The 12,881-nt window shown below is 41.2% G+C and overlaps 1 protein-coding gene across 1 annotated transcript; it reads right to left on the bottom strand.

Annotated features, from left to right (window-relative positions):
• Positions 1–6,181: 6,181 nt before the first annotated feature.
• Positions 6,182–10,629, bottom strand: LOC125570207 (ATP-dependent DNA helicase Q-like 4B). The gene is given in 4 exon segments (XM_048731507.1): positions 6,182–8,650; positions 8,782–8,998; positions 9,998–10,015; positions 10,450–10,629. Coding segments are annotated over 4 exon segments (1,707 nt in total). The 3' UTR covers positions 6,182–7,358.
• Between the last annotated feature and the right edge of the window lie 2,252 nt (positions 10,630–12,881).

Genomic DNA, 12,881 nt, shown 5'->3' with positions numbered 1-12,881 from the left:
TTCGTAAAAAATCGCAAAATATTCTTTAAATATACGCGGAATTAAAAATAGCGATACAGATCCTTAGAAAGGAGTTGATAAGGTATAAATCGAGTGGTTTCTTTACTTTTTCCGGCAAAAAAAGTATGTTTTATTGCTGCCTAAACATGTCAATAAAAAATGACTTGAATAATAGCTTAAATTAGGGGCTTATAAAACCGATGGTACATGGATTTTCGCAGAGATTTTATACTTTGAGCAAACATTGGTGTTATTTCTTTCGATTCAGCAAATAAAAAATTGGAGGAATCAAATTCCCGAATTATAATTAAGCCGAACGCAACCCCATGTCGAGCTCAAATAACACGCGATTTTCTTGACAGCCGTCTTTATAGATACACATACCTGTTTGTACAGGAGACAAATCACAGAAAATAAACTCTACCTAGGCCTAGATACATAATTCCCGAAAAATGGTCTAAAAATCTTTGCTGAATTTTCCCCCAAAATGTCTAAAAATCCCGAATTTGTCTCTAAAAGTCCCGATTTCTCCCCTAAAAATCTCGAATTTTCTTTTTTTTTCCATAAATATGCCATTTCTCCCTTAATTATAAAATATATCTTTATCTTAGTTTTTTTATTGTACATGTATAAATGCACAATTCAGCATTATTCGCATCGAAAGAAATAACTTTCCATGATTTACACATGTTTTACAAACTAAACTAACTTCTAAATACTGACTTCTAACTGGTGTGACAATTGCAGTGTCTTGTGGCATATACAACAATTGCAAAACGAACAATCTGCAACTAACTCGCAACTTTATACCGTCCCAAAAGTTAACGAGTATTAACCCTAAGCATCAAGGCCGCCTCGATATAGTCTTCCAGCGCATCATGCTGTTGATCCCCAAACATCGTGGCCAACAGGGAAAAAACTCTCTCAGCAGCTGCAGATGATGGCTGTACTAGCGCGATTCGTTGGACTGCAGCAGACCATGCAAGGAGTTCTTGACTTACTGCTTTCCACCATGGCCAGATGTCTGCCTGAGGGTCAAAGTCATCGGGGATTTCCACAGCTTTCACGAGGTACATCGGCAGCTCCGTCCTTAGCGACTGGATCTCGTTGTTGTTCAGGAATGGTACTTCATCCAGCTGGTCGATGTCTGCAGCGCTTGGTCGAGACACTTTCACATACTTCGGGTTGAAAAGTCGTGCTGCTTTAATACCCGGACGGATTTTGCCACCACTGCGTCATTAACCAACGTCTGGGAGTAGTGATCAAATGCCGGCACAAGGCACTCTCTCACGGCATACTGGTACCACCTGCGTTAATCGGCGACATTCATAGGAAACATCTGTTGAAGGGTGTTTGCAATTGTAGGAAAGTTCTGCACGTGGATAAACGCACCTAGCTTCTCTAACTTCTCAAATGCAATGAAAACCAAAGCGCCGTCTCCCTCTAAAGTATAGGTCGCTTTAACAAACTTCTCAAGCTCCATAAGGGCTGCAAACTCAACCCTTAGCTGAACTGGATTGTGTAGTAGTGCATCGGATAGCTTCTGCCGGGATGCTTTCGCGAACTCTTCGTCATGTGCAAGGAATGCAGGGACTCGAATACCACCATGGCGCATTCAATATCAATCAATCAATCGTTTTAATAAACCACTTGCAGTCGTAACTGAATTACAGGTTTGTCAGCAACATCAACTAATAGCAACTAATACAAGCAACACAATATTCATTGGTACTTTACAGTGATAAAATTGTTGAACCTATTAGTTCTGCCCGAGGAGGCGTGGCGCGACTGTGAACCAGCTCTGAGGTTGTACTTTAGGTCAGTCACCACCGGCTCCTTAAGGATCCCGGACAGGAGACCGTGGGCTTTACAGCTGGTTACAAATCTCTTACAGGCCACCTCTCTTCTAAAACAAAATGGTTCTAGACTCGCTCGGAGTAGAGCTTCCTCAAAAGTCACCCCAGGAAAGATGGTGCACAGGGCCTTCCTCTGCACTGACTCCAGCAGCTCGCTGAGGTAACCCGGCAGCGCGGCCCATGCTGGAGAGGCGTACTAGAGGGTTGAGCATACAATGGAGCAGTATACTGTGACCAGGTCTTCGGAGGCGAGACCGCTCTTCTTCAGCACCCGCAGGCCGTAGAGACGCTTCATTGCTTTCTTTAATATGGTTTCGCAATGTAAATTCCATGACAGATCATCAGAGATGGAGACACCCAATATCTTATAGCTTGAAACTCACTCTATAACAAAACCGCCAATTAAGAGAGGGCTTTTAAGTGTATCCAGGAGTGGACCAGGCAGGGGTGATACATGCCATCTCACCGATTTCAATGAAACTTGGTCAGATTGAAGTATCCACCCAACAACTCAAACTGCGGAAGTGGTTCTGATTTTGGAATATTCTGGGCGGAGTTATGACCACCCCCCTGGTTTTTGGTCATAAATTCGGGAAAATCGCCTGAAATAAGCATGAAATGTTGACCCCACTCCTGGTCACGGATTACAAGGGAATTCCATAATATTTTATGTGAGTAAAGATCCATCCTTTCGCTGGTCGGGCAAAATAGCTCCATTTCAGTGTCACATATGCGCAACTTTCTTTTCACAAACTGTTTTTACCATCACTCAAAGTTATCTTTAAACTTAACAAATCCTTAATAAAATTCTCGGGACTTGATATTTTTTCCAACAGTAATTATTTTAATCATCCTACTACTCACTGATGATAGTATATAGAAAATTTCGAATTTCGTATAAAAAAACGCAGTTGTCATTCTTTGGCAACAATTCGCTGCTTATATGTTTGACAATTATACGTTAAGAATAAGTTAAGAACTGGGTTGCCATGGTTACAACAATAATGCGGGAATGTCAAATCCCATTTTGTTCTATATAAGCAAAACATCTGATATATCAGTTACCAGGGATCAAATTGTTTACTTTAAAGTTGTTCACGACCTTATTCTTCTATTTATATAATAACGGCAATAACTACCTTAACCCTCGGTTCGGACGTACACGCCAACGCATATCTAAATATAATAGGGCGCTGCAGGGGGTCGTGACAAGAAAAAGGCGGGCGCCATCTTTGATTTGTCAGTAATCTGAATTTCCTAAAAAAAGCTAGAAAAAGGGACAAGGTATGCTAACAATGCCATTCCAGTTGGGAATTTTAGACAAAAATCAGTAATTTAGCTGCGCCATGTAACTCATGACGTCATAACTCATTTCAATAGCAGCCTGACACTACACAAAGTAAATAAAATACTAAAACAGCAAGTGTTTGAGACAGTACATAGCTGTGTATCTTTAAAGCTCTAGCTCTCTCTGGATCTCGAGTCTTGTCTGCATTTGTTCAGCTTCTTGAAAAAAGTCCTCTTTGTCCTGGCCGGGACTCAGATTTGCCTGATCAATGGCCAGTCGCCCACTCCTATAAAGAACGGACAATCTGCTGAAATATCGAGCAATCTGATCTGCGGAAAGCTCCCTTCCTTTTTGAACAGTTTCTTGCTGCTTGCATCACGAGCTGATTGCACAGACATCTATAGCAGTCGCTATAGAATCTTGTTGCCTTATGGGTTTGTCTTGAGCGCCCAACCATGTACAGCTTGACATACAGGGCTGCTAGACGTAGATGGTGCATCTCGGCGACGTTTCCACTTGGCACTACCCTATGCAAGTAGGTACCAGTCATCTCCCTTGTCGTTTTGGCCCACTTCTTCTTTATAGTGTGTCGTAAGTAGACTCTCTTTCTTGTCGTATCAGATGCTTTCCTGTGTCCAGGTGGTTTTGAAGACTCTTAAAAGACTTGTATGTCTTTAAACATCCATCTTCTGGACAGGAGAGTAGACAGTGGTTGGTCTTGACGAGGTTGCCTGTGGACCGTTGATCAGTTTGTTACAGTCTACCAAATGGCAGACAGACAATTAGACGTGTTGCACCCTGGGCTGGCCCGTACCGTCTTAGCTGCTCTGGCGTAAAAGGTTTACCAGGCCCTTCATTGTAGGCTTTCCAAGCTCAGAGATCTCTAGACTCAAAGCAGAAGTTGTTAAGAGCCTGGATATTTTATGGGCTTTTATGGTTTGGCTGTCCTCGTTGACCTTAACAACCGTTTATCATCAAGGCGGTTCTGCACCTGGTTAAATACCTTAAATGCCATTTGGATAGCCTCCTCTTCTTTCTCTGTCCAGTGGATTACTAGAGCCGACTTAGAAAACTTCTGGACGTCCTCCGGGGTTATGAGTTTCTCTAGGTCTTCTTGATGCTTCTCCCATCTTCTTTGTTTGAACGGCTTCTTAAAGGAAGCCGACCACTCTTGGACTTGCACTCTGACCTTCGCCACATGCTCTTCTGTTAGCTTTAGGTCTTCTAACTTTTCCACAACAAGGAAACGGAGAAATCTTGATAATGAACCTAAATATGCCTTGCAGGTCCCTGGCTTCCTGTTACGTTCCAATTTCTGTAACCGTTTGTCTAGAAGATGCTTCTTATTCAGGATGCTGTCGATGCGCAGCTCATCTGGATCTACATCCTTGATGATTGCGTAAACCTGAACAACATATTGCTTAGCAATTGATACCTTGAAGCCATTGTAAAAATGCGTCCAATATCCTATCTGTGTCATCGTTTCTGCCTTCATCATCAATTCATCTTCTTCATCATTATCCTCATCATCATTACCACAACCTACATTATCTGTGTCATCGTTTCTGCCTTCATCATCAATTCATCTTCTTCATCATTATCCTCATCATCATTACCACAACCTACATTATCTTCGTCTTCGTCTTCATCCTCATCTTCGCCATCTGATAGAAACAAAGACAAAGAAAAAAGGCAACAAAAATAAATGTCGTGCATTGCTCGCATCTCACTTTCAATAGATGGAAGGATGGAAAGATGAGTAGGAGGGTTGGTTGGTAAATGAATAGATCGATAGATAAAATTAAAAGTAACTTACCCTTTGGACGCAGTGTCCGGCCTCTTTTTCAGTCTAAGACTTCCCGTCTGGGGTACACAACCAACCCTCATACCCTCTCAGGTAGGCCACCAGAGTGTTATGCTGGCCTTGAAACCTGTCGGAGATGGCGAAGTTCCTGTCTGACCTCTATATATCTCGCTATACTCTCCTGACAGGACTCCTCTGCACCGCTCTCAGATGAATCTGATGATGATGGCAGTCTGAAATGTCTTTCAAGAACAGAATTACGAACGTTGCTTTGAAGCAGTGACTGACTTTTACTGGGGCGTTGCGATTGCAGCAATACTTGAATTCCAAGCTTCCAGATTTTTTCCATCATGTCAAGAAATAGAGGACTGGCAGAAGAGGCATCTCAATCTAGAAACGCTACTTTTTGGACACTTGGTCGGGTGGTTAGCATCCATAAAGAGTGACGACAAGATAGTGGAATACTTTGTCGATTTTCTATGCCATTACGGTGCACTGTTACAGGTTTATCAGACTGCAGTCAGAAATGGTCAAAGTATCGTAAGGGAGGCGTGCTGGATGCAGTTACTCCCCATCTTCACAGCTCTGAAGAACAAGAATTATCGAAACGAGGCACTAGTACATATTCTGAACTTCAGCGTTCAGTGGCCTCAGGCGCTGCGAGAAATGTATAGAAAGAACTGCACAATATCGCTAAAAGGCAAACCGGGACATAATGTAGCTCTTGACGAATTTGCCGAGACTGTGATGGTGAGACCGCTCAAGATTTATGCAAAGAAGCATACGACACAACCATAGAGATGCTCCAAAAAGTGAATATGAATCTTGAGCTTCTGGAACATGTTAAGCGGATCTACAAAAAAGGTTTGGGACTGCATACTACCAGCAAGCACACAAAGCAAGACCCCTTCCCCGACAGAATTGAGGTCGCTTGGTTTGCCCTTAAGGAGGGTTGGTTCCAGGATAGGCAAAGAAACCACGTACTGACTTATGATCAGAACAAGAAAGAACTGCCTCCTCAATGACCACACGTGCCACAGCGCTTTCTTTGTGTTGATGAGAAGGGTAGAAAATATTTGGAGGAACACTTTACAGAGATGCTGTTCAGCCTTTTTTTCAAATTTTCAGTTCACACCTAAAAGCTTAACAATTAAGTCACATCATATAGCAGAGACAATGGAGTCACAGGTGGCACGTATGTTGCATGGCCTCTGAAATGAATAACTACATATATCCTTATGTCATGCTTAGTTAGCATTTAGTGCACATACGCTACCATGTACAATTTTAATCATAGGACAGCACCCAAGCAATGTACATAGTTCGGGTTTTAAAATGTAAGAAAATTACTTATTATATATAGTACAATGAGGCAAATATATCTAATATAGGTTCACATTATATAGTTTGCTTTGATTATGCTATAATGAAAAATTACTATATAATGAAAACAAACATTTACTATGAACGATAGTATAATCAATAAAAATATTTTGACATTATTTTTATGTGTATTTTAGCCATTTATGTGTATTTTTTATTTATTTTTTCCTGATAGTAATTGGGGGTACTGTATGACCATAGTGGGATGTAATTATTAACAAAAGCAGACCAATACACCTCGACAGCACTTCTCATACAGCTGTGTTTCAACTGTTTGGGTAAATAAAATTGGGGAACTTTGATAATACTATAATGAAAAAATTACTATATAATGAAAAAAACAATTCAGTGGCGGTTCCAGGGGTGGTGACGGGGGTGATATGTCACACCGCCTTGTTGGGCGTAGAAAAAAGGATTTTTGGAAAAAAACATAAGTGGTTGTAAATCGTTACAGCCGAATTCGATGAAACGCGATGCTATTCACTGGACGAGAACCAGACAATGTTCCCGACAGAAAGCCAGGCCTCTGCACTAGGTGAAACAGGGAATGAATTATGTCAAAAAGATCACCCCCCCTCTTTTTAAATCCTAGATCCGCCACTGTAACTACATATGAACGACAGCATAATCAATAAAAATATTTTGACATTATTTCTATGTTTATTTCAGCCACTCCCCTGATAGTAATTGGGGGTACTGTATGCCCATAGTGGGATGTAACTATTAACAAAAGCAGACCAATACACTTTGACAGCACTCATACAGCTGTGTTTCAATTGTTTGAGTAAATAAAATTGAAAAAGGGTCACACTACTCTCTTCAAATCACTCCAAATCACCTTCTGCAAATCCATCACTCACTCTGCTGCCTAGAGTAAGGTACACCACATTCTGATTCCTAGAGCTCTCTTCTGGAAGCATTTCACAGAGAATGTCTTTGCAGGAAAGAAGCATAAGAATATATTCACCTTGTTCAGTAGTTGCCTTCAAGGTGCCATACTCTGGAAATTTGTCATGGTCAAACTAGATTATTTTTTTCCTGTCAGTACTTTGGCAAAGTGATTGAGTGTAAACCTTGACCTCCCCACTGTGTTGGATGAACGCTGGACAATGTTGACAGCTGCTTTTGCTGTGATAGTTACATCCACTTCTATGGTCTCCCTCGATGCAAGGCAAATGTCACACATATTCTGGCAGTCCACAGTTTCTCCAAAATGATTGCATATAATCTGGCGCCTGCATGTTGCATTCTGGAATGCATAGTACACCATAGTGTTAAAACTTGCTAATCTATGATTAGCATAGTCCCTATTGACTTTCATAAGTGTTGATATATTCTTTAAGTGAAACACTTTGTCCTGTGGTGTAAAATACAAGACAGATCTTGCTGGTAAACCATCTCTTCCGGCCCGTCAACTCTCGTGGACAAAATCCTCTATACTTGCAGGCAGCGAATAGTGGATGACTACCCGTATATTGGGCTTGTTTATGCCCATTCCAAAGGCATTCGTGGAGATCAGGCACTGGAGAGTTCCATCAAGCCACTGCTCTCGGCGCTCGTCTCTGAGAACTTGAGAGACCACCATGGTAAAATTTCGTCTTCACCCCCTTGCTTCAAGGAGGGGAGACAGTTCCTCACATGCTTTTCTTGTTGTGCAAAATACTAAGAAGCAATCTAGTGGGCTCACAATATTAGCAATTTCATCAACAGTCTTGTTGGATTTTCCATACACATCATAGTGGATATTATGTCGGTTAACAGCCTCTGTCACATATACCACACCTTTAGCTTTCAGAATTATTGTAAAATCTTCCTGAGTTGTCTTTGTTGCTGTGGCTGTCAACATTAACATTGGCACATTGGGGAACTTGGCTGTGACAGCACCAAGGCCCAGGTAGCTTTCTCGGAAGTCATGGCCCCATTGACTTACACAATATGCCTCGTCAATGACCAAAAGTTCTAGCTGGCCTCTAGATGTCAGCTCCACCAGGATCATTTGGAGAGTGTGATCATTAACTAAAATCTCTGGAGTAACATATAGGATCTTAAATGGGCATGAAGGATCACGGATGGCTGTGTAAACACCTTGCTTCTGTGTGTGACTCATATCACCATGAAGAGAGGCGGCTTGAATATCATACTGGAGGCAGTTACAGATTTGGTCCTGGATTAAGGACTTCAGGGGCACCACGACCACAGTTAATCCGATAGAGAGGCAAGCTGGTAGTTGGTACACCAGAGACTTGCCAGTAGCCACTGACACGAAACAGTTATTTCCAGAAGCAACAGCATTTATTGCAGCCCCCGGAAAGGCTTCAGCTCATCATAACTCCACTTTTTCCTCAGGGTCTTGTGAAGACTTTCGTGGTTTAAGTGTTTCTGCCTTGTCTCTTTGGAAACAGGTTCTGGTGTAGTACTCACGTTGAGGACTCCAGCATTAGATAGATTACAGGTTTGGGTTGGTGTAGGACCTGCAAGTGACTCTGGAAAATGTGTCCTTTGGCACTCAATCTCGGGTACCCAAAGGTCAGTTCTTTGGTCCTTTACCTTCCATGCCTTCCATATGGTCTCTTTGCTGCCCAACACAGGGATTTCCACCTTGTCTGCTGCTGAGTAGGGATGGAGCTCACCCCCAGCAAGGAGCACAAATGCCATCTTTGAAGCTGCCTGGAAATGGGAGATGTCCCTCAATTCTATTGAAGTACTTGATGCAGTGGCAACAGGGCCAAATTAGCCTGCTGGCCGGCCAAATTGTTTCCCTTGCTGTTTTGCATACCACAGGAATGCTGAAACTCTGTAAGCAGTAATTAGAGAGCCGGCTAGCAGGCTAGGGGAAAATGTTATCAGATGTAATGCCCCCAAGAAAATGAATCATATTGAAAATAACCTGGTAAAAAAGTCTCTTGTACCTCTTGGTTTTGAAATTGTTTAGATGCAATTATATGTCCATAATTGTAATAAAGTTAATAAGACGCTCACACACAGGTCATGCTGTTTAGTATTAAGGAACATTTATTACACTGTAATTGCTACAGTTCAGAGCCATGTAACTAGGTGCAAAAATACTATACTTACTATTTTTCCAGAGAGAAGCATAACCCGGCCAATTACAGTGCTTTTTCGCCTTCCTTAATCTCTCCTTTTCCACATCTGATTGGTTAGCAGTACCCCCATGCATGGCTTTGTAGTGGCCGTTTAGATCCCGAAACTACTCATCACCATGGATGCAGTCCATATGAGGGCATGGGTCTAGGCTAACCATTTCTTCATCTGAAAATTATCATGAAAGTACAATAAATGTTGTCACAAAGCCATATTATATTGTGATAGCTCAATTGCTGAAATCATTGTTTTTAGTAACTGACCAAGTAAGTAAGATTAATATGCACATTTCTTATTAGTACCTGACCAGAAAATATTTCTTTATGCCAATCTATGGTAAAATCTGGCAATAGTGTATATATTCTTTTTTGTAATTGATAACAACACAATGGGCACACGTTCTTGAATCTTGAATCTTACCTGATCTTTCTGAAAGCATCAGACAGTTTCTCGACACCAAGGGGACAAAGTGGTTCGGGGTATGTCTGCAACAGGGCCAGCCCTACACCACAAAACTGCAAAAGGGGCATCATTTCTGCCAAACGTTCTAGGACATATGGTTACATGGAACTTGTTGCGTACCTGAAAATAAATAAGAATAATCAAAACTATGTACAGTATCAAGACCAACAAAATATTTTATATTATGACAGAGCACTAGTTACAAGGCTAAGAAACCTTACAAAAAGGCCAGTTTACACTAGCAAGTGTAATCACTTGTGGGTTCTGTGGCAACTTGTGGGGGGGAGTTGCAATGTGCGAAAAACAGGCCTAAGCTAAGTTTATATACAGTACTTCTTGAAGGACTACACATAAAACAAATACCATTTTATCAAATCTCGAGAACTGCACATATTAGTGGATAGGGCAGAATATAAAAGGAAGTTTGGGCGAAAAAGAGAACTTTTCAGACGGTAAACTGACCTCTGGATTTGTGTCTGGGTAAACAGATCTGATCTTTCTCTTGAGAACTGCCAAAAACTCTAGTGTGCTGATGTATCTAAGTTGCTTCTGACGTCCTCTCTAAATGCGCCTCTGATGGCTTGAGTATCGATATTTCCATGCTGGTCTGATCGGCAACCGCGAATTAGAGTCTCCTGTGCCTTTAGACGCTCCACCAAGTCATCGTCCGCAGGATAGTAGTCCTCGTTTATCGCCAGCTCTATAGCACATCTCAGGCGAAGCTCTAGGTGCATTTCTTGGAAGCCACTTATCAATTTCGAGAACGACCGGTAAAGACAGGAGCCATCTCCAACAGATTTAATTGGTAAGAACTCGTGTTAATCTTGCGCAGAAATCAACTGTTGAGCCTGGAAATCTATCTCAAAGTGCTCAAATTTTACTTCGCCGTATTCCAGAGAACCGATCTGCTCTGTCAAAGTTAAACAATTTTGCCTGAACACATTCCAATCTGAATTCTGAGATATTCGTAATAGTCGAAAATGTATAGAACTGATATCGCTGGTCGCCATTTTGGATTTGGCGAATTTCGCTAGGCGTTCGGGGAGATGGTTTTCTGTGACGTCACAACTCTTATCATCCACAGGAAACCCAACCACAGGAAACCCGATAAGAACGCCTGGGACTAGGCTGCCTGTAATCCACTATAAGAAAGTTGACTTGATTTTTTCTTTGGTAAATGAGCAAGCTGTTGTAGAGCCATGGTGGTGGAAAGCATGCACAAAAAGTTTCATAGTCTTTCCCATAATCTAAAGTACATATTTTTTAGATCATATTTTTCAAAGTTTAGATTTTTTTATTTCTTCGACAAAAATGTTTGGAGACAAAAGCACTATGGCGTTGTATAGACCTGCGGACGGGCTATTGGCAGGCAGAGTACCGTTTCCATATCTTTAATATTTACGAAGATAGAAAGGTTCAAATATTGAAAATTTGACATTCTTATGAAAGTTTGAAGTCTTGTTATCTTGTTAATATTGGTTGTGAGGCTTATTCTTGCAGGTGTTGTAGACAATCCAATGCGCTACAAGGCTAGTATAAAGGTTTGGCCACCGACCCATTTTTGGGGGAATTTTTTGGAGTGAAAGTGGGTCACAAATTATAGTAAATTTCTATAAGTTATCCCTTATGTATGTCAACCATATTCAGTGTGCCTTGCATAGATGAAGCCCTACAGACTGACTGAGTTACAGCTTTATTGCAGCAATATTAAAGGCCCGGCAGACATGATATATATGCTTGTAATCCACTATAAGAAAGTTGACTTGATTTTATAGTTTCATAGTCTTCCCTATAATCTAAAGTACATATTTTTTAGATCATAATTTTCAGTTCAGATTTTTTTACTTCGATAAAAATGTTAAGAGACAAAAGCACTATTGTATAGAGCTGCGGACGGGCTACAGGCAGGCGCAGTAACGGTTCGATTGAATTTTAAGGAATATATGAGGGTCTAAATTTTGGTAATTTGACTGTTTTCCGATATTGTGACCTTCAATAAATTTCTAAATATTAACCGTAAGAGGCTCATGTTTGCAGGTCTCGTAGACAATCTAACGCACTACAAAGACGGTATAAAGGTTTGGCCACTAACCCAATTTTTGAGGATTTTTTTTATAATAAACTTGGGTTACAAATATAAGTACATTTACATATGTCAGCCATATTCACAGCGTGCGTTGCCTGGATGATGCCCTATAACCTGGCAGAGCTACAAGTTCATCCAAGCAATATTGAAGAAACTGTGGCCTAATAGCCTCACCAGTCATATGTCAAAAAAAGATAACTTTACTTTTTGAAGCAAGTGAGCATGCTGTTGCAGAGCTATGTTTGGTGGGAAGCATTACAAAGCATTGACATTGACTCCGATCTAGATTAAACTGCAGGAGGTGGTAGCTCAATAGATGGCAAGGGTTTTGACGTGTCACTCATGGTTGTGGGGCGTTGCTATGGTAACCAGTGAATTTTCTAACTTAGTTGCAATTCCAAATTTTCGAACACTTCCCCTAAGGTTGCTTGAATATTTAAACTGTAAGAGTTATGGTCATTCCCAAAAAGTTTAAAACAAAAGAAGTATTGTCTTCCCACCTATTAATACCCGGTAGAAAAAACAACAACAGTATAACAAAATCGGCTTTAATATCAGCAACATATGACTGAAATACATATCACAGGATTACATCTTCCTGTTGAAGCCTATTTTCATGTTTCTTATCTTTTGGTATAAACGGTCTGACCCATGTCTTCTTATTAGTTCGCAACCCTTGCCATGTTCGCGTATGGCGTCAAGGATATTTTCTTTGCAGATGGGCTCTTGCCCGCTAATAAACTCTGAACATGCCTCATGAAGGACTTTAGCATCTTCTGAACACCAAACCTACCTCATCGATGCTGTTGAGGTTACTGTTGACCCCTAGGCAACAGAGGCGCTCTCGTCGTCAGTTTCTGGGACAAAGACTTTGTAGTGCGGGTGAGCATTTGCTGATGC

Source organism: Nematostella vectensis, chromosome 8, assembly GCF_932526225.1.
Source record: "Nematostella vectensis chromosome 8, jaNemVect1.1, whole genome shotgun sequence".
Classification (NCBI taxonomy): Eukaryota; Metazoa; Cnidaria; class Anthozoa; order Actiniaria; family Edwardsiidae; genus Nematostella; species Nematostella vectensis.
This window is presented reverse-complemented; position numbering and strand designations above follow the sequence as displayed.